This window comes from Ovis canadensis, chromosome 21 (genome assembly GCF_042477335.2).
Source record: "Ovis canadensis isolate MfBH-ARS-UI-01 breed Bighorn chromosome 21, ARS-UI_OviCan_v2, whole genome shotgun sequence".
NCBI lineage: Eukaryota > Metazoa > Chordata > Mammalia > Artiodactyla > Bovidae > Ovis > Ovis canadensis.
The window spans coordinates 42,349,166-42,371,470 of record NC_091265.1 but is presented as its reverse complement, the minus strand read 5'-3'; the positions used below and the strand labels follow the sequence as shown (position 1 = coordinate 42,371,470).

At 39.8% G+C, this 22,305-nt stretch overlaps 2 protein-coding genes across 3 annotated transcripts; both read left to right on the top strand.

The window, feature by feature from the left end:
• The first annotated feature begins 3,960 nt into the window (after positions 1-3,960).
• On the top strand, positions 3,961-11,439 carry OR8D4 (olfactory receptor family 8 subfamily D member 4). Of its 2 annotated transcripts, XM_069565355.1 has the most exons (2): positions 3,961-3,971; positions 10,515-11,439. In XM_069565355.1, exons 1-2 carry the CDS (start codon positions 3,961-3,963, stop codon positions 11,437-11,439), a joined length of 936 nt encoding a protein of 311 aa, XP_069421456.1. The 2 variants fall into 2 exon arrangements, with proteins under 2 accessions (XP_069421456.1, XP_069421455.1); XM_069565354.1 differs by lacking the exon at positions 3,961-3,971 and having other exon boundaries at positions 10,504-11,439.
• Positions 11,440-20,849: 9,410 nt separating this feature from the next.
• On the top strand, positions 20,850-21,797 carry LOC138427283 (olfactory receptor 6M1-like). Its single transcript, XM_069566628.1, has one exon. The coding sequence runs from the start codon at positions 20,850-20,852 to the stop codon at positions 21,795-21,797; it is 948 nt and encodes a 315-aa protein (XP_069422729.1).
• Positions 21,798-22,305: the final 508 nt, after the last annotated feature.

Here is a 22,305-nt window from a genome sequence, read left to right as displayed (position 1 = left end):
CTATTTCTTCCTGGTTCAGTTTTGGAAAGTTGTACTTTTCTAAGAATTTGTGCATTTCTTCCACGTTGTCCATTTTATTGGCAAACAACTGCTGATAGTAGTCTCTTATGATCCTTTGTATTTCTGTGTTGTCTGTTGTGATCTCTCCATTTTCATTTCTAATTTTATTGATTTGATTTTTCTCTTTGCTTCTTGATGAGTCTGGCTAACGGTTTGTCAATTTTATTTATCCTTTCAAAGAACCAGCTTTTGGCTTTGTTGATTTTTGCTATGGTCTCTGTTGTTTCTTTTGCATTTATTTCTGCCCTAATTTTTAAGATTTATTTCATTCTGCTAACTCTGGGGTTCTCCATTTCTTCCTTTTCTAGTTGCTTTAGGTGTAGAGTTAGGTTATTTATTTGACTTTTTTCTTGTTTCTTGAGGTATGCCTGTAGTGCTATGAACTTTCCTCTTAGCACTGCTTTTATAGTGTCCCACAGGTTTTGGGTTGTTGTGTTTTCATTTTCATTCATTTCTATGCATATTTTCATTTCTTTTTTGATGTCTTCTGTGATTTGTTGGTTATTCAGAAGTGTGTTTTTCAGCCTCCATATGTTGGAATTTTTAATAGTTTTTCTCCTGTAATTGAGATCTAATCTTAATGCATTATGGTCAGAAAAGATGCTTGGAAAGATTTCCATTTTTTTGAATTTATCAAGGTTAGATTTATGGCCCAGGATGTGATCTATTCTGGAGAAGGTTCTGTGAGCACTTGAGAAAAAGGTGAAATTCATTGTTTTGGGGTGAAATGTCCTATAGATATCAAATTAGGTCTAACTGGTCTATTGTATCATTTATAGCTTGCATTTCTTTGTTAATTTTCTGTTTAGTTGATCTGTCCATAGGTGTGAGTGGGGTATTAAAGTCTCCCACTATTATTGTTATTGTTAATTTCCCCTTTCATACTTGTTAGCATTTGTCTTACATATTGCGGTGCTCCTATGTTGGGTGCATATATATTTATAATTGTTATATCTTCTTCTTGGATTGATCCTTTGATCATTATGTAGTGGCCTTCTTTGTCTCTTTTCACAGCCTTTGTTTTAAAGTCTATTTTATCGGATATGAGTATTGCCACTCCTGCTTTCTTTTGGTCTCTATTTGCGTGGAATACCTTTTTCCAGCCCTTCACTTTCAGTCTGTATGTGCCCCTTGTTTTGAGGTGGGTCTCTTGTAGGCAGCATATATAGAGATCTTGTTTTTGTATCCATTCAGCCGTCTTTGCCTTTTAGTTGGGGCATTCAAGCCATTTACATTTAAGGTAATTATTGATAAGTATGATCCCATTGCCAGTTACTTTATTGTTTTGGGTTCGGGTTTATACACCCTTTTTCTGTTTCCTGTCTAGAGAGTACCCTTTAGCATTTGTTGGAGAGCTGGTTTGGTGGTGCTGAATTCTCTCAGCTTTTGCTTGTCTGTAAAGCTTTTGATTTCTCCTGCATATTTGAATGAGATCCTTGCTGGGTACAGTAATCTGGGCTGTAGGTTATTGTCTTTCATCACTTTAAGTATGTCTTGCCATTCCCTCCTGGTCTGAAGAGTTTCTATTGAAAGATCAGCTGTTATCCTTAGGGGAATCCCCTCGTGTGTTACTTGTTGTTTTTCCCTTGCTGCTTTTAATATTTATTCTTTGTGTTTGATCTTTGTTAATTTGATTAATATGTGTCTTGGGGTGTTTCGCTTTGGGTTTATCCTATTTGGAGCTCTCTGGGTCTCTTGGACTTGGGTGATTATTTCCTTCCCCATTTTAGGGAAGTTTTCAACTATTATCTCCTCAAGGATTTTCTCATGGTCTTTCTTTTTGTCTTCTTCTTCTGGGACTCCTATAATTTGAATGTTGGAGCATTTCATATTGTCCTGGAAGTCTGAGATTGTCCTCATTTCTTTTAATTCGTTTTTCTTTTTTCCTCTCTGATTCATTTATTTCTACCATTCTATCTTCTATTTCACTAAGCCTATCTTCTGCCTCCGTTATTCTACTATTTGTTGCCTCCAGAGTGTTTTTTATCTCATTTATTGCATTATTCATTATATATTGACCCTTTTTATTTCTTCTGGGTCCTTGTTAAACATTTCTTGCATCTTCTCAATCATTGTCTCTAGGCTATTTATCTGTGATTCCATTTTGATTTCAAGATTTTGGATCATTTTCACTATCAATATTTGGAATTCCTTCTCAGGTAGATTCCCTATCTCTTCCTCTTTTGTTTGGTTTGGTGGGCATTTCTCCTGTTCCTTTACCTTCTGGGTATTCCTCTGTCTCTTCATCTTGGTATATTGCTGCGTTTGGGGTGGCCTTTCTGTATTCTGGGAATTTGTGGAGTTCTCTTTATTATGGAGTTTCCTCACTGTGGGTAGGGTTGTATCAGTGGCTTGTCAAGGTTTCTTGGTTAACGAAGCTTGTGTCAGTGTTCTGGTGGGTAGAGCTGGATTTCTTCTCTCTGGAGTGCAATGAAGTGTCCAGTAATGAGTTATGAGATGTCAATGGTTTTGGAGTAACTTTGAGCTGCCTGTATATTGAAGCTCAGGGGTGTGTTCCTGTGTTGCTGGAGAATTTGCGTGGTATGTCTTGCTCTGGAACTTGTTGGCCCTTGGGTGGTGCTTGGTTTCAGTGTAGGTATGGAGGTGTTTGATGAGCTCCTATCGATTAATGTTTCCTGGATTCAGGAGTTCTCTGATGTTCTCAGGATTTGGACTTAAGCCTCCTGCTTCTGGTTTTCAGTTTTATTTTTACAGTAGCCTCAAGACTTCTCCATCTATACAGCACTGATGATAAAACATCTAGGTTAAAGATGAAAAGTTTCTCCACATTGAGGGACACCCAAAGCGGTTCACTGAGTTACATGGAGAAGAGAAGAGGGAGGGGGTAGTTAGAGGTGACTGGAATGAGATGAGGTGGGATCAAAAGAGGAGAGAGCAAGCTAGCTAGTAGTCACTGCCTTATGTGTGCTCCACAGTCTAGACCGCTCAGAGATGTTCACGGAGTTATACAGGGAAGAGGAGAGGGAGGAAGTAGACAGAGGTGGCCAGGAGGATAAAAGAGGGAAATGAAAAGCAGAGAGACAGATCCAGCCAGTAACCAGTTCCCTAAGTGTTCTCCACCATCTGGAACACACAGAGATTAACAGAGTTAGGTAGAGAAGAGAAGGGGGAGGGAAGAGACAGAGGCCACCTGGTGGAGAAAAAGGAGAGTCCAAAGGAGGAGAGAGTGGTCAAGCCAGTAATCTCGCTCTCAGGTAAAATTGGGTACTGAAGATTGGGTTTTTAAATGTACAAAATTGACAACTACCAAAAAGCAAAGATTAAAAATCTAGAGTAGAGGTTGGATTTTCAAAAAATACAATGTTAAAGGAAAGAAGAAGAAAAAAAACCACAAGAATTATTTAAAAAAAAACAACCACAAAAATATATATACAGCGTTTGCTTTAAAAATAGGGTCTTTTTTTTTGAAAAGTAATAGTAGGTTATAAAAATAAAAATTAAAGGAGAAATAGAGGACTTTAAAAAAACTACACTGTTGGTGGGAATGCAAACTAGTACAGCCACTATGGAGAACAGTGTGGAGATTCCTTAAAAAATTGCAAATAGAACTACCTTATGACCCAGCAACCCCACTTCTGGGCATACACACCGAGGAAACCAGAATTGAAAGAGACGCATGTACCCCAATGTTCATCGCAGCACTGTTTATAATAGCCAGGACATGGAAACAACCTAGATGTCCATCAGCAGATGAATGGATAAGAAAGCTGTGGTACATATACACAATGGAGTATTACTCAGCCATTAAAAAGAATTCATTTGAATCAGTTCTGATGAGATGGATGAAACTGGAGCCGATTATACAGAGTGAAGTAAGCCAGAAAGAAAAACACCAATACAGTATACTAACACATATATATGGAATTTAGGAAGATGGCAATGACGACCCTGTATGCAAGACAGGGAAAGAGACACAGATGTGTATAACGGACTTTTGGACTCAGAGGGAGAGGGAGAGGGTGGGATGATTTGGGAGAATGACATTCTAACATGTATACTATCATGTGAATTGAATCGCCAGTCTATGTCTGATGCAGGATGCAGCGTGCTTGGGGCTGGTGCATGGGGATGACCCAGAAAGATGTTATGGGGAGGGAGGTGGGAGGGGGGTTCATGTTTGGGAATGAATGTAAGAATTAAAGATTTTAAAATTTAAAAAATAAAAAACTAAAATTAAAAAAAAATTTTAAGTTAAAAAAAAGAAAAGAAGAAAAAGCAATCACACAACAACATCAACAACAAAAAAAAAAGAATGATCGTAAAAATAGTAAAGATATATCTGGGACTTTCTCTGGTGTTGTGGGCAGTGTGGGGTCACTTCCAAGGTGATACCCTCTGTTTAGCTTCTTCTGTTTGCTGGTCTCTTCAGTGTCTGATTTCTGCCCTGACACAGGGGGGCGGTGGTGGACACATTTTTTTTTTAGGCTCACTTGTTCAGTCACACTGTGGGGAGGGAGGAATGCTGCAAACAAATAACACTGGCGTGTGCTTGCAGTGTCTCAGCCACACTGGGCTTGCCCCTGCTCATGGAGCACACCACTCAGGCTCTACGTTGCTCTGCCGGGAACTGTCTGAGACCGCCCTAGGCTGCATGCACCTCCCCGGTCTAAGCCGCTCAGGCTTGGCTCTCAGGTAGCCCTCAGAGGCATTCGGTTGGGCCTGCGTTTTGTGCCCTTCCCAGGTCTGAGTAGCTCAGGTGTTTGGCAAGTGCGGTCACTGCGACTTATCACCTTTTCCATCCCTGCTGCTCAGTTTTCTGGGTGTACCATTGGCATCCCTTCTCAGGCAGATGATGACTGTCCAGAACCCCAAGAAGTCTTAGTTAGCAAAGAAGCCTGCTTGCAGTTTGGTAGGTAATGTCTCTCTTGGGCTGCAATTGCCCCCATCCAGCCCTTACAGCTCTGGCTGCCTGTCACCAGTGGGGAATGGTCTGCAGCCGGCTATTTCTGTTCTATCCTTTGTTCTGTGCACAGTCCTGGTGGTGCCTTATGTTAGAGCTTTTCACATGGTAGCTATCCCACAGTCTGGTTTGCTAACCCAAGTTAGTTCACTCTGGTTATGCTCAGGGCGTTCCAGCCCAATTCTTAAAAGGCACTGCAGCCCGTGCCTCCCTGCCCAGCCCCCACTTGCTAGTGGAGGATGCAGGTGTCTGCACTGCTTCTCCGCTGGGGGAGTTACTGTTGGGCTCGTAATCTGTTGGTTTTAATTATTTATTTATTTTTCCTCCCTGTTATGTTGCCCTCTGTGCTTCCAAGGCTCACCACAGACTCGGCAGCGAGAGTGTTTCCTGGTGTTTGGAAACTTCTCTCTTCTTAAGACTCCCTTCCTGAGGCGGAGCTCCCTCCCTACCTCCTTTGTCTCTTTTTTTGTCTTTTATATTTTTTCCTACCTGTTTTTGAAGACAATGATCTGCTTTTCTGGGTGCCTGATGTCCTCTGCCAGCATTCAGAAGTTGTTTTGTGGAATTTACTCAGCGTTGAAATGTTCTTTTGATGAATTTGTGAGGGAGAAAGTGGTCTCCCCATCCTATTCCTCTGCCATCTTAGGACCGCCCCCCTGAAAGAATTTTAAGAAAAAAAAATTAGCTTCAAATATCTTGGAGTAGGGATAAATTTATGTAATATTTGAATTATTCTTATACCTTTTAAATTTGGGAGAATGGCACTGAAACATGTATATTATCATATGTGAAATGTATCACCAGTCCAGGTTCAACGCATGATACAGGATGCTCAGGGCTGGTGCACTGGGACGACCCAGAGGGATGGTACGGGGAGGGAGGAGGGAGGGGTGTTCAGGATGGGGAACACGTGTATACCTGTGGCGGTTTCATGTTGCTGTATGGCAACAATACAATATTGTATAATTAGCCTCCAATTAAAATAAATTTTAAAAATAATTTTTAAAAAAAGAAATTAAAATTTTATCCATGTCTTTAAAAAATATGACTGGAAATCTATCACTACAGTTTAAAATACTTCTTATGAGAGTATTACATTCTTTTCCTCATACATTCTATTTCTTCATTATGTGCCCTAAATATATTTCTGATTTGGGGCTACACTAATTACAATGAACTGGAAATGTGATATTACACGGCTAGGTTTCCTTATGTAAAAAGAATATGATAGTATATATTCTTACAAATATACCAGCCACTAAACCCCAGAGACAAGAATCCCTTGGGAGATGCTTGCTTTTTATATCTCTAGGCATAAAATAATTGAACTGAGAACAGAAGTCACATTCACTTAAACCTGCTTCTTCTTCATGCCAAGATGAAAAGATACAACTGATTCATTTTTATTCTTAAAGTGATGAGAACAAGGAGGAAGGTGAGTTTCACAATTATAGTGCTCATGTTGTATAGGTATTAAAATAAACAGGTTTTAAATTAACTCCTGGTTTTCCCACAAGCTGAAGGTTCAGGCCACCAAGACACAGGAAGGAAGAGAACAGCCTGTGGACACCTATCTCAGACTCAGACTCCTTATCTGACTAGCCTAGGGTCTAGTGTGAATTAACCTCTGAAGTCATCAGCCTCTAAAATAGGATTTACAATACTAGAAATATTTTTACACACAATGGACAATGCAAAAAATGTCTTATTTAATTTGCATGGCCATCTTTAGAAGTATTTATTATTTTTTATAGATTAAAACATGAAACTCAGAGATTCTCTGCTGAGTCTAACGTTACACGGTGTTAGAGGTAGTATTGAAACAAAATATATTTGACTCATGATTCAGTGTTCTTTCTGCCACTCTGTGTTAATGGTTTCCTTCTTTAAAGGGAGGCAATTTTTTAAAATCAAATCCAATTTTTTTAAATTATATTCTAGACCTGAGCTGTTCAATGCTATGGCCACTAGCTGCATGTGGCCACTGAGCATTTGAAATGTAGTGCAATTTGAGGTGTATTGTTAAGTCAATCAGTGTTAGTCACTCATGGACCTTTTGACCCCATGGACTAGAGCCTACCAGGCTCCTCTGTCTAGGCAAGAACGCTGGAGTAAGTTGCCATTCCCATCTCCAAGGGATCTTGCCAACTTAGAAATCAAACCCAGGTCTGCTGCATTGTAGGTAGATTCCTTAGCAGCTGGGCCACATTATAAATTTCAAAGATTTATACAAAAAATATTAAATACCTCATAAGAATTTTTATATCATTGCATTAAATGTAATTTTTTGTATATATTAAATATAGTAGTAAATTGACTTTAGCTATTTGCTTTTGCTTTGTAAAAAAAGTGGGGGGCTTCTAGGACATTATATTAAGAAGTAATCCTTGTGACTGCATTATCTTTCTATCGAGTAATGCTGATCTAGACTTTACCTTTGAAAAAATACTATCAATTGCCATAGTTTTAATAGCACAGTATGGTACATGGAAATGTTTATAAACTTACCTTTTGATTTGCTAAACTGAAAAAAAAAATTGCTAAATTGCTTTGAATCCAAAATTTACATAAGACCTGAATCAGCTGAGTCGTGTAGATCATTTCAAGGGGGGTCAAACATACAACATAAAAAACTTTAACCCAGGCCTAGTAGAATTTACTGCTTCAGTTCAGTTCAGCCGCTCAGTCGTGTCCAACTCTTTGCGACCCCATGAATCGCAGCACGCCAGGCCTCCCTGTCCATCACCAACTCCCGGAGTTCACTCAGACTCACGTCCATCAAGTCAGTGATGCCATCCAGCCATCTCATCCTTGGTCGTCCCCTTCTCCTCCTCTCCCCAATCCCTCCCAGCATCAGAGTCTTTTCCAATAAGTCAACTCTTCACATGAGTAGTAATGGTCAAATAAAGTCAATGCTGGTTAGCATTATTCATTTTTATGTAGATTAAGATGTAATCTGTATAAAAATTCTTCCTACAAACAAAACACCCCAATTCTATGTGTTGCAATAAGCCATTGGAATGCTTATTACACTGCCATGGAATCTCTGAGACCATGTAAAGGTGAAAAAACACTGAAATGTAAAATGGTGCAGCTCTATCCTCCATCCAAAAGGCCCTTCTTGAGAGGATGTTTTCAAGAATGTACTTTAAATGATCCTATAATGCTTTCTGGCACAGAAAAGAAGCAGAGAGAGGTTCAGAGGAGAAATATGAACAAAGCGAAATGGTTCCAGCTCTAGGAGACAGGAACCTAGAACAGCACCTCTCCAATTTTAATGTGCTCACACATCACATGGGGATCTTGCTAAAATGCAGATCCTGAGTCAGTTGGTATGGCTTAGGACCTGAGACCATGCAACAGATCCCCAGTGGTATTAGTGATGTTCCATGTTGAGTAATAAGAACCCACGGCACAGAAATGTTTGGAAAGAGCAAAGACAGGACAGAGAAGTGAACTGGCTTGAGTAGAGGGAAGACAGGTGCAGAGCCCTGGAACAGAGCAAGGAACATGGGCAGAATGGCAGGCATTTCACTGTGATCAAGAGCCCAGTAAAAATCAGAGGGCATGTGGGAGAATTAGACACATGAGGAGAGAGGTTAGTGAGTTTGTGACACTCAGGGCATTCTGAAGGCATGCTTGAAAAGACCTTATAGGCAAAAAGCTGAGCACTGGGTCTTCTTGAACATTCCTTTTCTATTTCTGTTAAACTACACCTGTGTGTTAGTTGGCAAGAATTGAAGGGAAAGGAGGACTCACAGGTCTGTTTTAGCAACAGACTCAGGGCAACTGGACAATCTCTCTTCTGCACACGGTTCACCTGTCTCCATCCCTCAGGACAGGAAAAGAAGAGCAGATGCAAAAGTCACGTGTTCTATAAAATCTGGCCACCTTGCTCAAAGGACAGCTGTTCAGTGTTAGGAAGCTCCTTTGTTTTAAACAGATTTGGGGATGCATGTGACCAAAGGAAGTGTGCTCTGTCCTAATACAGCAGGAATGGATGGAGGTAAGGGACACAAGAGTTTCTTTAACAGCCAGGGAGAAAAGTAGATCTGTGCCTGGCAGGTTGAGAAGATGATAGACCAGATGTCTGAGCATTGCCGGGTATAACCTCTAGGTGGATAGAAGACTGCAGACTGTGAGCAGCCCAACACCAAAAGGAAACTGGCCTGATTTTTCAGAGATAAGGACTTTGTTGACCCCAGGACAGGCATCTCCAATTCGAGTGCCCTCTTTGCCTCCTTCTGGGGGAAGTGTGAGTGAAAGACAGGAAGCAAACTGAAATCCCCAAATGGCAGCACTAGCAGTGGTGTGTTGTCTTGTTCAGTAACCTTGGTGATACAGGTAGGCTTAGCTCAGAGGATTGACAGAGGTTCACAAGGCAGAAACATTTGTGGGAGTGCCGCCATTCCACCATCATCGAGCTTTACTGAAGTATTAGAAGAATATGCTTTCTACCTGGAAATCAGCTTGTGATTAGATTACCATAGAATAGCAGAAATGAAAATACAGTTTCCTGAAACATGTTCTGATCCACACTGGAGCTACAATATGATTGTTTTAAAGTGGAAAGGGGAAAAAATAAAGTGGAAAGGGGTTCTATCATCAATTTAGTTTGGAAAAAATTGTTTGTTGTAGAGCTATCCAGGAGAATCTGAAATAGTCTTAGTTGCAAAACGTGTTTAACTTTATGTAATTCTGCATGTCTGAAACCAGTATGATCCTAACATACTTATTTCATGTACATCCTGGAATTAATACTCTTAAGCATCCTTGAAAACCTTGATGTGGACATTATAATTAATTTTAACAATAAGTACCTTCTCTATAAGGAATCCTGGAGGGAGTTTCAGCCCTAGGCAACTATGTTATTAGCAGAAGTATTTTCTAAGCACATAGTTCTTCTTTATGTGCCTTCTCAACTGATTTGCTTTAGAAAAACTCTCCAAAGTTCTTTAGCATTAGACTTATTTTTAATGCTCAAGTTAAGGGTTCTATACTTTGCTAAAAGAATTTGAGACAGTAAGGAGGATGTGAAAATTTATGTATGGTTCCTAAAATCCATGGGGGCTTCCGCAGTGATTCAGCAGGTATAGAACCCGCCTGCAATGCAGAAGACGCAGTTTTGATCCTTGGGTCAGGAACATCCCCTGGAGGAGAGCATGGCAACCCACTCCAGTATTCTTATTGGCAAAATCATATGGACAGAGGAGCATGGGAGGCTACGGTCCATGGGGTCGCAGAGAGTCAGACACAACTGAAGCTCCTGAGCACACAAAATCTACAGGGAGAGGATACTTACTCTGTTTTATCTGAGACCTGACTTTTGATGGGTCTCTACCCATCAGTGGAAGCACAGGCTTAGTGCCAAAGGGTAACAAAACCGAGGTTCAGTGTTTTCACAGAGAGAATATCTGGATTGTGAAGAACTGGAGAGGGACTGGGACTGCCTGTCTAATTTGACTCTTACCGCCTCTCTAATTTGACTCTTCTCCTTATCTCCACAGAGTTCTCAGGGCAGAATGGGTGTAAGAAATCAATCCACAGTGACTGAGTTTCTTTTTGCAGGATTAACTGACCAACCAGAGCTTCAGCTGCCTCTCTTCTGCCTCTTTTTAGGGATTTATGTAGTCACAGCAATGGGAAACCTCGGCATGATCTCGATAATCAGGTTGAGTTCTCAACTCCACAAGCCCATGTACTATTTCCTTAGTAGTTTGTCTTTTATAGATTTCTGCTATTCTTCTGTCATTACCCCCAAAATGCTGGCAGGGTTTTTACGCAGAGATAAAGCTATATCCTATTCTGGATGTATGACCCAGCTGTTTTTCTTCTGTATTTTCATCATTTCTGAGTGCTACATGCTGGCAGCAATGGCCTATGACCGCTATGTCGCCATCTGCAGCCCCCTGTTCTACAATGTCATCATGTCCCCCAGGGTCTGTTCTCTGCTGGTGGCTGCTGTCTTCTCAGTAGGTTTTACTGATGCTATGATTCATGGTGGCTTTATGTTAAGGTTGACTTTCTGTGAATCAAACATCATTAAACATTATTTCTGTGACATTGTTCCTCTCATTAAACTCTCCTGTTCCAGCACTTATATTGATGAGCTTTTGATTTTTGTCATTGGAGGATTTAACATGGTAGCCACCAGCATGACCATCATCACGTCATATGCTTTTATCCTCTCCAGCATCTTCCACATCCGTTCTAAAGAAGGTCGGTCCAAAGCCTTCAGCACCTGCAGCTCCCACTTGACAGCTGTTCTTGTATTTTATGGATCTCTCATGTCCCTGTATCTCAAACCAGCTTCCAGCAGTTCACTCACCCAGGAGAAAGTGTCCTCAGTATTTTATACCAATGTGATTCCCATGTTGAATCCCCTGATATATAGTCTGAGGAACAAGGAAGTAAAAAACTCATTGATGAAACTCTTAAGAAGAAAAATATCTTCATAGTGAAAATATTTTTAAAAATTTTATTGGGGTATAGTTGTTTTACCATATTGTATTGATTTTGGCTGTACAAAGTGAATCAGCTGTATTTTTACATATATCCCCTCCCTCTTGGATCTCCCTCTCACCCCTCATCCCACCCATATTAAGATTTATTTATGTATTCATAATCATATGTGCTTGCTTGTATTTATGTCCTGAGTCTTTAAAAATAATTTGAAAGGAAGTAAAGTGGTTTTTCCAGTAGTCATGTATAGATATGAGAGTTGGACCATAAAGAAGTTCAGTTCAGTTCAGTTCAGTCGCTCAGTCATGTCAGACTCTTTGCAACCCATGAACTGCAGCACACCAGGCCTCCCTGTCCCTCACCAACTCCCAGAGTTTACTCAAACTCAGGTCCATTGAGTTAGTGATGCCATTCAACCATCTCATCCTCTGTCATCCCCTTCTCCTCCCACCTTCAATCTTTCCCAGCATCAGGGTCTTTTCAAATGAGTCAGTTCTTCACATCAGGTGGCCAGAATATCAGAGTTTCAGCTTCAACATCAGTCCTTCCAATGAATATTCAGGACTGATTTCCTTTAGGATGATCTGGTTGGATCTCCTTGCAGTCCAAGGGACTCTCAAGAGTCTTCTCTAACACCACAGTTCAAAAGCACCAATTCTTCAGCAGCTGGAGGGGCCGAGAGGAGATACCCACATCCAAGGTCAAAGAAACCCCAGTAAGATGGTAGGCACTGGAGCAGCTGTGAGGAGATACCCCACGTCCAAGGGCAAAGGAGAAGCCCCAGCAAGATGGTAGGAGGGGTGAATTCGAGTTTAGAATCAAGCCCTATTCCCGCCAGAGATGCTCAGAGGGCTCAAACAAACCTTGTGTGCACCAGGACCCAGGGACCCCACAGAGACTGAGACAGACTGTATTTGAGCATCTCCTATGGAGATACAGGTCGGTAGTGGTCTGCTGCAGGGACAGTGGCTCTGGGTGCAGCAAACTTGGGTATGACATAAGCTCTTTTGGAGGAGGTCACCATTAATCCCACTATAGAGCTGCTAGAATTTACATAGAACTGGGAAATAGACTCTTGGAGGGCACAAGAGAACCTTGTGCACCAGGACCCAGGAGAAAAGAGCAGTGACCCCACAGGATACTGTCCCGGATCGTAAAGAAGGCTGAACTCCAAAGAATTGATGCTTTTGAACTGTAGTGTTGGAGAAGACTTTTGAGAAGGGTCCCTTGAACAACAAGGAGATCAATCCTAAAGAAAATCAGTCCTGAATATTCATTGGAAGGACTGATGGTGAAGATGAAGCTCCAATCCTTTGGCCATCTGATGCAAAGAGCCAACTCATTGGAAAAGACCCTGATACTGGGAAAGATTGAAGGCAGGAGGACAAGGGGATGACAGAGAATGAGATGGTTGGATAGCATCACCAATTCAATTGACATGAGACTGAGCAACCTTTGGGAGATTGTGAAGGACAGGGAAGCCTGGGGTGCTGCAGTTCATGGGGTTGAAAAGAGTCGGTCACAGCTTAGTGACTGAACAACAAAGATTGTATGTATATATATGGTATTATATACATTCAGATTACTAAATATATTTACACACAAGACTAATAAAAGGTAAAATCAGTATAAGAGTAAGAAGTAGCAAATATTTTCAACTTAAAGTTTAATATCATTCCTGTGATTTAAACTCAATTCCTATCCTTTAGAAATTCAGTTCCTTGAATCTAAGATGAAAGAAAAAAATCTTGAAATATTGTAGTTTTATCAGGAACAAAAACACACTCAATTCTTGTAGTATGACAAACTCTTTCCTCTTATTTATTTTATTCAAAAGAGATTTTTTTAATAGAAATCTGCACAGGAAACATTGAACAGTATGGTAAAAATCATTACAAAAACTTTGTAATAAATGAGGAAGAACTTTAATAACTGGTTTATAAAAGGCCAGTATTAAATCAAAATGCAATTTAATGAAGAAGACTGAGCAAAAGGCAAAACTAATACAGTCCCAGTATTTGGTCTCTGGTGATCAAAGGATAAAACTTAGAATCTAGATTAGGAGATTATACCTTTTACAGACTTACCTAAACATCCTGCTTTTTCCTGTGTGACCAGTACATATGCAATATTTTACAACTTTATTTGAGTTGTTTTTTTCTTTCTAGGCTATAAACCAGATGCCTTTAATTTCTTCCTTAGAAAATATTTGAATTAAACATAATGAAAAAGTTTATGGTTTTTACTAATAAACTCACACAGTAAACCAAGATAATGCACTGTATGGGGGAAAACGTGTAGAATTTCTGATCTTTAAACTTGTTAAGGTGTGTTTTATGGTCCAGAATGTAGTCTATCTTGAAGAAAGTTCTATGTGAGCCTCAGAAGAATGTGTATTTTTCTGTTGGGGTTGAAATAGTCTGTAGATGTAAATTATACCTGGCTGATTAGTGGTGCTATTGAGTTCAACTATATACTTTTTCTGGCTTGTTGGATTTCTTCATTTCTCATAGAGGGTTTTTTAATTCTTCAACTAAAATAGTGGACTCATCTATATCTCCTTGCAGTCCTATTGGTTTCTGCCTCACATATTTTAACACTCTGCTGTTGTAGATAGGCGCATACACAATAACAATTGTTATGTATTCTTTAGGTTTGACCCCTTTATCATTATGCAAATCTCCTCTTTATCTTGTCACTCTGGGTTGAAATATCCTGTATATTAGTTGAATCAAACTATTAACTGTATTATTCAAATCTTATTTATTGTTACTATTTGCTTGGTCTGCTTTTTATTGCTTAAGAAGCCATCTTATCTCTTAAGTATTATTAAACTTCCCTCTACAAATATGAATTTGTCTATTTCTCCTACAAGCACTGTCAGCATTTGCTTTGTATATTCTGATGTCATAGCTTTGGTAGGTACAGATTTAGAATTCTTATATTTCAGAATATTCCAGTATAGCTCTTGTCATAAAGTCTAGTTTAACATTAACATAGCTACACTTGCTTTTTTTCTTAGAGTTTGCATTATATATCTTTTTCAGTTCTTTCACTTTCAACAAGCCTTTGCCTCATATTTAAGGTCTCTTATAGCTGTGTATAGTTGGGATTTGTATTCAATCTGAAAATTTAAATTTTTAATTAGAAAATCAAACATATTTACATGTAATATCATCACATATTGACATATGTATGTCCTTAATTCCATTTCACATTATTATTATGATGAGTTCTTATTATATATTTAAAACTTTATGAAAACATTATAATTATTTTGTAAATTCTAAATTAATTCACGTTGCTCATATATTTAATTTCTATGTTGTTCTTAATTTCTTTCTGCATATCTAAACTTCTATTGTTCAATGTTAATAATAATCTTTAGTTTTTTATGCAGATGTGCTGACAATAAACATGTTCAGGTTACTTTTTTTTTTTTTAAGCTGTTAATAGAGATCCTTTTAATTTATTTTTTTTTTTAGTTTTTTATTTTTTAAATTTTAAAATCTTTAATTCTTACATGCATTCCCAAACTTGAACCCCCCTCCCACCTCCCTCCCCATAACATCTTTCTGGGTCATTTTTTTTATTTGAAAATATTAATATCTCTATTTCATTTTTTTGATGAATTTTTTGGGGGGGCTTGGCCTCTAAGTTGGCAGTTGCTTTTCAATAGCATAGGAGTCAGTTTGATTATGTTATGATACATTAATAAACAACCCCCCAGATTTCATTGGCTAACAAAAAATAAGATTTAGAGACTTCCCTCGTCCAGTGGTTAAGGCTCCAAGCTTCCAATTTTGGGGGCATGGGTTCCATTTTTAACTGAGGAGTAAGATCCCACATGCCACACAGTGCAGCCAAAAGACAGACAAAGAAAGAAAGAAGATGTGTTTCTCGACCGCACTGCATGTTACTGTCTCCCTATGTGCTTTGTCTCTGCCCCACATATGCCCTTATTCTGGATTCAGGAGAAAGCAGCAGCCCCTTCCTGGGACATGCCAATCTGTGACAGAGGGAACAGAGCAATAGCTCAAACTTTAGCTCAAGCCTTGAGCACTGCAGGTCCATTCATCTGCCATTTTCTAAAGCATGTCACAAGGCCAGCGTGAGAATGGGATGTGTAAGTGGAGACATGCAATCATTCTATAAAGAAAAGGGGTGCAAAGTGATTGAGAACAATAATGCAATTACCAAAGCTGGTTTGTGTTGCCTTGTGTATCCCTTTTCTTTCCCTTTATTTTTCAATCACAATTTCTATTTTAGATGTGTCTCCAGTAATTAAAATGTAGTTGGATTTTTTTTAACTAATCCAACAATTTCTGACTTTTAATAGGTAGAAATGTCAAAGTGTCTAGGCTTTGACAGAGGGATGAGTCCCAGAAACTAAGTTTTTGATGTGAGCTAAATGGAGTAGACAAGAGATACAATACAAAAAATAAAAACACATGCAAGAGTCCACTGGCTGAGAGTAATGCCACATGGACACCTCTCTATTCCAAGTCTGGCCTCTTTGGAGGGTTTCTACCCACTTTTAGAGATTACATTTGATCAATCTAGAAAATGCCTGTGCTCACTTAAAGGCACCTAAACTTACTCCAAATCACAACCTAAGGATTTTTAGGCTAATTTAAGGATGAGTTATACACAAAGATGCTTCACAGGTGGCTCAGTGGTAAAGAATCAGCCTGCTAATGCAAGAGATGCAAGAGACACATGTTCAATCCCTGGGTTGGGAAGATCCCCTGGAGTAGGAAATGATAACACACTCAAGCATCCTTTCCTAGAGTATTCCATGAACAGGAAAACCTGTAGGGCTACAGTTCATGAGGTCACAAAGAATTAAACATGACTGAATATGTATGCATAGTCGAAAATATTAAATGAAGACAAAGTCACCCTTTACAGGTCTTGGCAAGAACGAAAAAGTTTTCTTCCATTTTAACAGAGAAAGAAGGGCACACTTATCATTTTCATTTTCAGAGCATTGGAAGTACCATTATTGCCCCATTCCTGGAAAAGGAAAATCTGGCATAATTTTGTCAAGTATTTGAAAACATCATAAATTACTCAGCCTTTAAAGAGAATGAAATAATGCCATTTGCAGCAACATGGATGGACCCAGAGATTGTCATACTGAGTGAAATAAGCCAGACAGAGATGGAGAAATACCGTACGTCATCCCTTTTAAGTAGAATCTAAAAAGAAAGGACACAAATGAACTTACCAAACAGAAAGAGACTCACAGACTTTGAGAGCGAACTTATGGTTGCCAAGGGGAGGGGAAGGAACACTTAGGGAGTTTGGGATGGACATGTACACACTGCTATATTTAAAGTGGACTACCAGCAAGGACCTCCTGTATAGCACAAAGAACTCTGCTCAGCAGTTATGTGGCAACCTGGATGGGAGGGGAGTTTGGGGGAGAATGGATACATGTACATGTATGGCTGAGGCCTTTCCCTGTTCACTTAAAACTATCAAAACATTGTTAATTGGGATTACCCCAATACAAAATGGAAAGTTTAAAAAAAAAAATTTTTTTTTAACATCTCTATGCGGCTTATGGGGTCTCAGTTCCCTGACAAGGGACTGAATCCAGGCCATGGCAGTGAAAATTTGGAATCCTCACCACTAAGCCACTAGGGGACTCCCTCAAAAGTTTTCTGGGTTTCAGTTTCTCTGAAACTCTAAAGCAGGCCACCAAACTTTTATTAACTGAATAAAGCAAAAACATGGTGTAATTCCCCTAGAGTCCTCAACATGTGTATTTGGCATCTCCAACTACATTTGTAATTGTGATTAATTTTCAGGGTTAAAAGTCTTCGATTATCCTAATAATAATTAACCTCTTTTACCTCATATTCCCAAGAGTCATTCTCAATTAAATTCTTAAGAGCAAGCAAGAGTTTCCAAATATCACAGCTTATTCATGGCCTATTTTCATAGAGAAAAGGACACATCACATCTTAGATGCAAGAAAAAAATGTTCAGAGTTCCATTTATCTTATAAAGGATTCAGAGTTTCAGAATAAACACATGAAAACAGCTGGCAAGCAGATTTAAAGTCAAAGTAATGATGGATTTTGTGACAGAGCTTAACAAAGCTATAATAGGCAATCCACAGTAGGTCTCAGGCTAGAAAAATAGTTGAAAAGAATGTTTATATTTAGCCCTTGGTAGAACTGTGTGTGTGTGCTCAGTCATGTCCAACTTTTTGTAACTCCATGGACTACAGCCCACCAGGCTCCCCTGTCCATGGAATTCTCCAGGCAAGAACTGAAGTGGGTAGCCATTCCCTTCTCCAAGGCATCTTCTTGATCCAGGGATCGAACCCAGGTCCCCTGCACTGCAGGCAGATTCTTTATCATCTGAGCCACCAGAGGTTGCTTTGGTAGAACTATCTCATCCTAAATATCCCTTCCAATGCTAAGACTTTCCTGAATCTAAAATGTTCCAGTTACTCAATTATTCAAAGTAGTAAAGAAAGAGGAAACAGACAAAACAGGCTCCATCCTGAAAGCAAGACTCCATCTTGGGCTAGACTGTGGACTTTGAGCTATAGGCCCAGTATCTATGGAAATGACATACCAACTGGAAAACCAGGCCCCAGGAAGGAAGAGCCCCACGGCTCATACCTAGACTCTCCATTGCCTAAAAGAATACCCTGATTATCTGTGTAACAGAATAGAATCACCATTCTATAATGCTTATTGGGGGTATGACCACAGGCCTATTGATAATTGTCCGCTGTTAACTACCTAGGCTTAAGGCATATGAATCATGGGTTAGCTTTGATTGTATCTTTCTTTTCCTTTGTTCAGACTGGTTTCAGGGAATTTGGGGAGGTGGCTTTGGCCACGTACACTTAGGGTATATAAGATTTTCACAAAAACTGGTTGGGGTCCTTGGCTAAGAGGAGACTCTTCCTTGGACCCACTGGTGTAATAACCTGCACTGCATTGTCCATCTGAGTGAGTTTGTTTCCCGGAATGCATGGCTACAACAGTAAGAACAACATTCCCAAATATGGAACGTAGTAATGAGAGTAACATTTTTGCATTAACTAAACTAGGGAAGTGAGTCTTGATCCAGGCTTATGTAACATATCATTTAGACCATAACTAGGGCTTCTCTGACTTCTTTTCCCTCTCTACAAAAGTGGGAATAAGAATCCAGATTGTGACTTTTACTAAAGAATGCATCTTTGGATCAGACAGAATTGGAACTGAGTCTGGCTTTGTCACACAGTGGCTATGTGACAGGAAAATTATTTAAATTTTGTAAATTTTAAGTTTTTCATGTGCAAAATGTGAATCACAGTATCTACTCCCTACTTCAACAGATTCCCAAACCTACATGTGTAAAATAGCAAAACCTTGAAACAGATTAAAACAGCTACTGACAAAATGCAAGAAAAATATGACACATTCAACATCATTTATAGGGATGATTTAATAGTCACCTATCAGAAATTAATAGATCAAAACAAAAGATGATGTGGAAACAAACACTGCAAACCTAAAAATCAGCAAGAAAATATTGTATCTAAGTAGGTGATACACTTTTTGTTTTGTTGCTGTTGTGGTTGTTCAGTCAGGTCCAATTCCTTGCAGACTCAAGGATTGCAGCACACAGGCTCCTCTGTCCTCCACTGTCTCCCAGAGTTTGCTCAAGTTCCTGTCTATTGAGTCAAGTGATGCTATCTAACCATCTCATCCCCTGCCACTCCCTTCTCACATTCTTTTTTAATAGTATCTAAATTTTTAAAGCACTTAGCATATAATGACCAGGAACTCAGTGTATGTTAAGTAATATCACAGCTACCCCTCATGGCTCAGTGGCAAAGAATCCACCTGCACTACAGGAGATGAGGGTTTGATCCCTGGATCAGGAAGATCCCCTGGAGAAGGAAATTGCAACCCACTCCAGTATTCTTGCCTGAGAACTCCCTTGGACAGAGGAGTCTGGTGGGCTACAGTCCATGGGATCGTAAAGAGTCAGACACAACCTAGGGACTAAACAACAACAAAAATCACAGCTATTACCTAAAATTTAAAAATAGAAATGAAGGCCTTTTGAGAAGAGTGACTTCATCTCTTAACACTGATTATACAGCACTGAGACCAACTGGTGAAAGTTCCTGGGGAAAAAGGTTTTACCTCAAGTTAATAAAGAATTTCTAAGAGTTAGAGATGATCAAATATGAAACAAGGTACATGAATAAGCAACTTGCGTGTTTTCCACAAATGAAGGATTCTAAGCATAGATAGTTTGACTTTTTGGAGAGGAAGATATGGCAGGTTTGGACAAGTAGCCCCTGGACTGTGAAGCTTTCCAAGAAACTCAGAGCAAGAAAATAGTGCATTGAGAAGAAATCAAACAAATACAATTCTGAAAAGTTAAGGTTCTTCCTATGTCTAAATATACAAAACACATACTGAGAATTATGGTGTCAGTTTTGAATTGCCCACAGGGTATATGAATGTGTGTGTTTATCTTCCATTTTATTATGTGGTAGAAGCATATGCTGGAAGAAACCTGACTCGCAAGGTTAAACAGCTTTAGGGTCTTTACACTATCAAAAATTTTATTATAGACAGAAGTCAGGCAGATGCAGTACAAATCTGAGTTTTCACATCTCCGCTTCATATCAATATTTTCCCATTTTTATTACTCATGGAAGGGCTTCCCTGGTGGCTCAGTCAGTAAAAAAAACAAAAACAAAAACGTCTGTCAATGTAGGAGACGTGGGTTCCACCCCGGGTCAGGAAGATCTCCTGGAGAAGGAAATGGCAATCCACTCCAGTATTCTTGTCTGGGAAATTCCATGAACATGAACAGAGGAGCCTGCCAGGCTACAGTTCATGGGGGTCACAAAAGAGTTGGACATGACTTAGCAACTAAACAGCAACAATATATTGTGCCAGGTTTTAGTTGTGACATGTGGGATCTAGTTCTCTGAACAGAGATGAACCTGGACCCCTTCCAGTGGGAGCAAGGGAGTCTCAGCCACTGGACCACCAGGGAAGTCCCTATTTTTTTATTCTGGAATTGTATGATCAAAATAAGTTGAGTGATTTTCAGTTAATTATATATTTCAGCTAGTTTGAATAAATTTGGGTTTAAGGAAGGAAATAAGGAGAAAATATATCAAATAAAAATCAAAGAGTTAAAGATTCACAGAGTTGCTGTTTTGGGGGGCTTTTTCCCTAGCCCATCAATTACATAGAGGAAAACTGAGGCCAAGGGATTTCCCCAGAGCCACATGATAGAGTCACAGACAGGACTAGAACCCCCTCCCTCTTGAACATTCTCTTTTACATCTAGCAAAATCATAAAACATTTGAAAGACATCTTAAACTGTTCTAACCTCCTGTGTTTCTTCTCCTTCCACACAGAAATGGCCACAAGAAACCAGACCACCATCACTGAATTTATGCTTGTCTCTTTCCCTGCTATCCAGGGGCTTCAGACATTGCTTTTTGTCATTCTCCTGCTAGTTTATACGCTCACCATAACAGGAAACATTGTCATCATTTCCTTAATATGGACTGATAATCGTCTACAAACACCAATGTACTTCTTCCTCAGCAATCTGTCATTTTTGGACATTTTATTCACAACTACTATTACCCCAAAGTTGCTAGCTTGCCTCTTAGAGGAGGAGAAAACCATATCTCTTGCAGGCTGCATCAGCCAAACATATTTCTACTTCTTCCTGGGGATCGTGGAGTTCATCCTGCTGGTGGTGATGTCCTTTGACCGCTATGTGGCCATCTGTAACCCCCTGCGCTACACCATCGTCATGAACAGCAGGCTGTGTCTCCTGCTGATTCTGGGCTGCTGGGTGGGGGCCTTCCTGTCGATGCTCTGCCCAACTATTGTGGTGTCCAGGCTGCCATACTGCACTGCAGAAATTAGTCATTTCTTCTGTGACATCGCCCCTTTGCTGCAGGTGGCCTGCACAGACACTCATTTCAATGAAAAGGTAAGCTTCCTCTTGTCTTCTCTCATCCTCCTCACCTCGCTGGTGCTCACCACTGTGTCCTATACCTACATCATTTCTACCATCCTGCACATCCCCTCCGCCCAAGGACGTCAGAAAGCTTTCTCCTCCTGTGCTTCTCACATCACTGTCGTCTCCATTGCCTACGGGAGCAACATCTTTGTGTATGTGAGACCTAATCAGAACCACTCCCTGGAGTTTGACAAGATAGCCACTGTCCTCATTACCATAGTGACTCCTCTTCTGAACCCCTTCATTTACAGCTTGAGGAATGAAAAGGTAAAGGAAGTCTTGAGAGAGTCAATTAGCAGGATAGTTCAACCACATTCCAAAGGAACATGACACCCAGCAGTCTCAGGACATCTAAGACATGCTTCCTCTATATGTCACTTTGCTCTGCGTGAACAATGACACCGAATCATGACCGAAGTCTCAATCTATAGGCAGGATAAGAAAGCATCGCACATCACCAAGAGTCAAGCGTTATGATCTTGCTATGGAAAATCGGGAATAAATAAGGACTCTTTGGCTCCTTAGTCCTTGGAGTATTTTGCATAAATTAATGTAGAAAGGCAGAAACATTCCAGACTCTGAGTTCTAAGAGCTGATGTCTAACATTTGTTCAGGCACTAATTTCAATGGACTTCAGTAAGTTACTTCTTTAAGCTGCCAGTTGCTCATCTGTAAAATGGAGGCAAGAACTTCTGCTCTGTTTATCTTACCGGGCACTTGTGGCTACAAAATGAGATGATTTCCCTAAAAGTAAAATTGCTTACACATGGAGAGATTGTTGATATAGAAAAGGAAGCTTTCATCAGCCCTGAGATGCTAGAAGTTCTGACCCTATTGC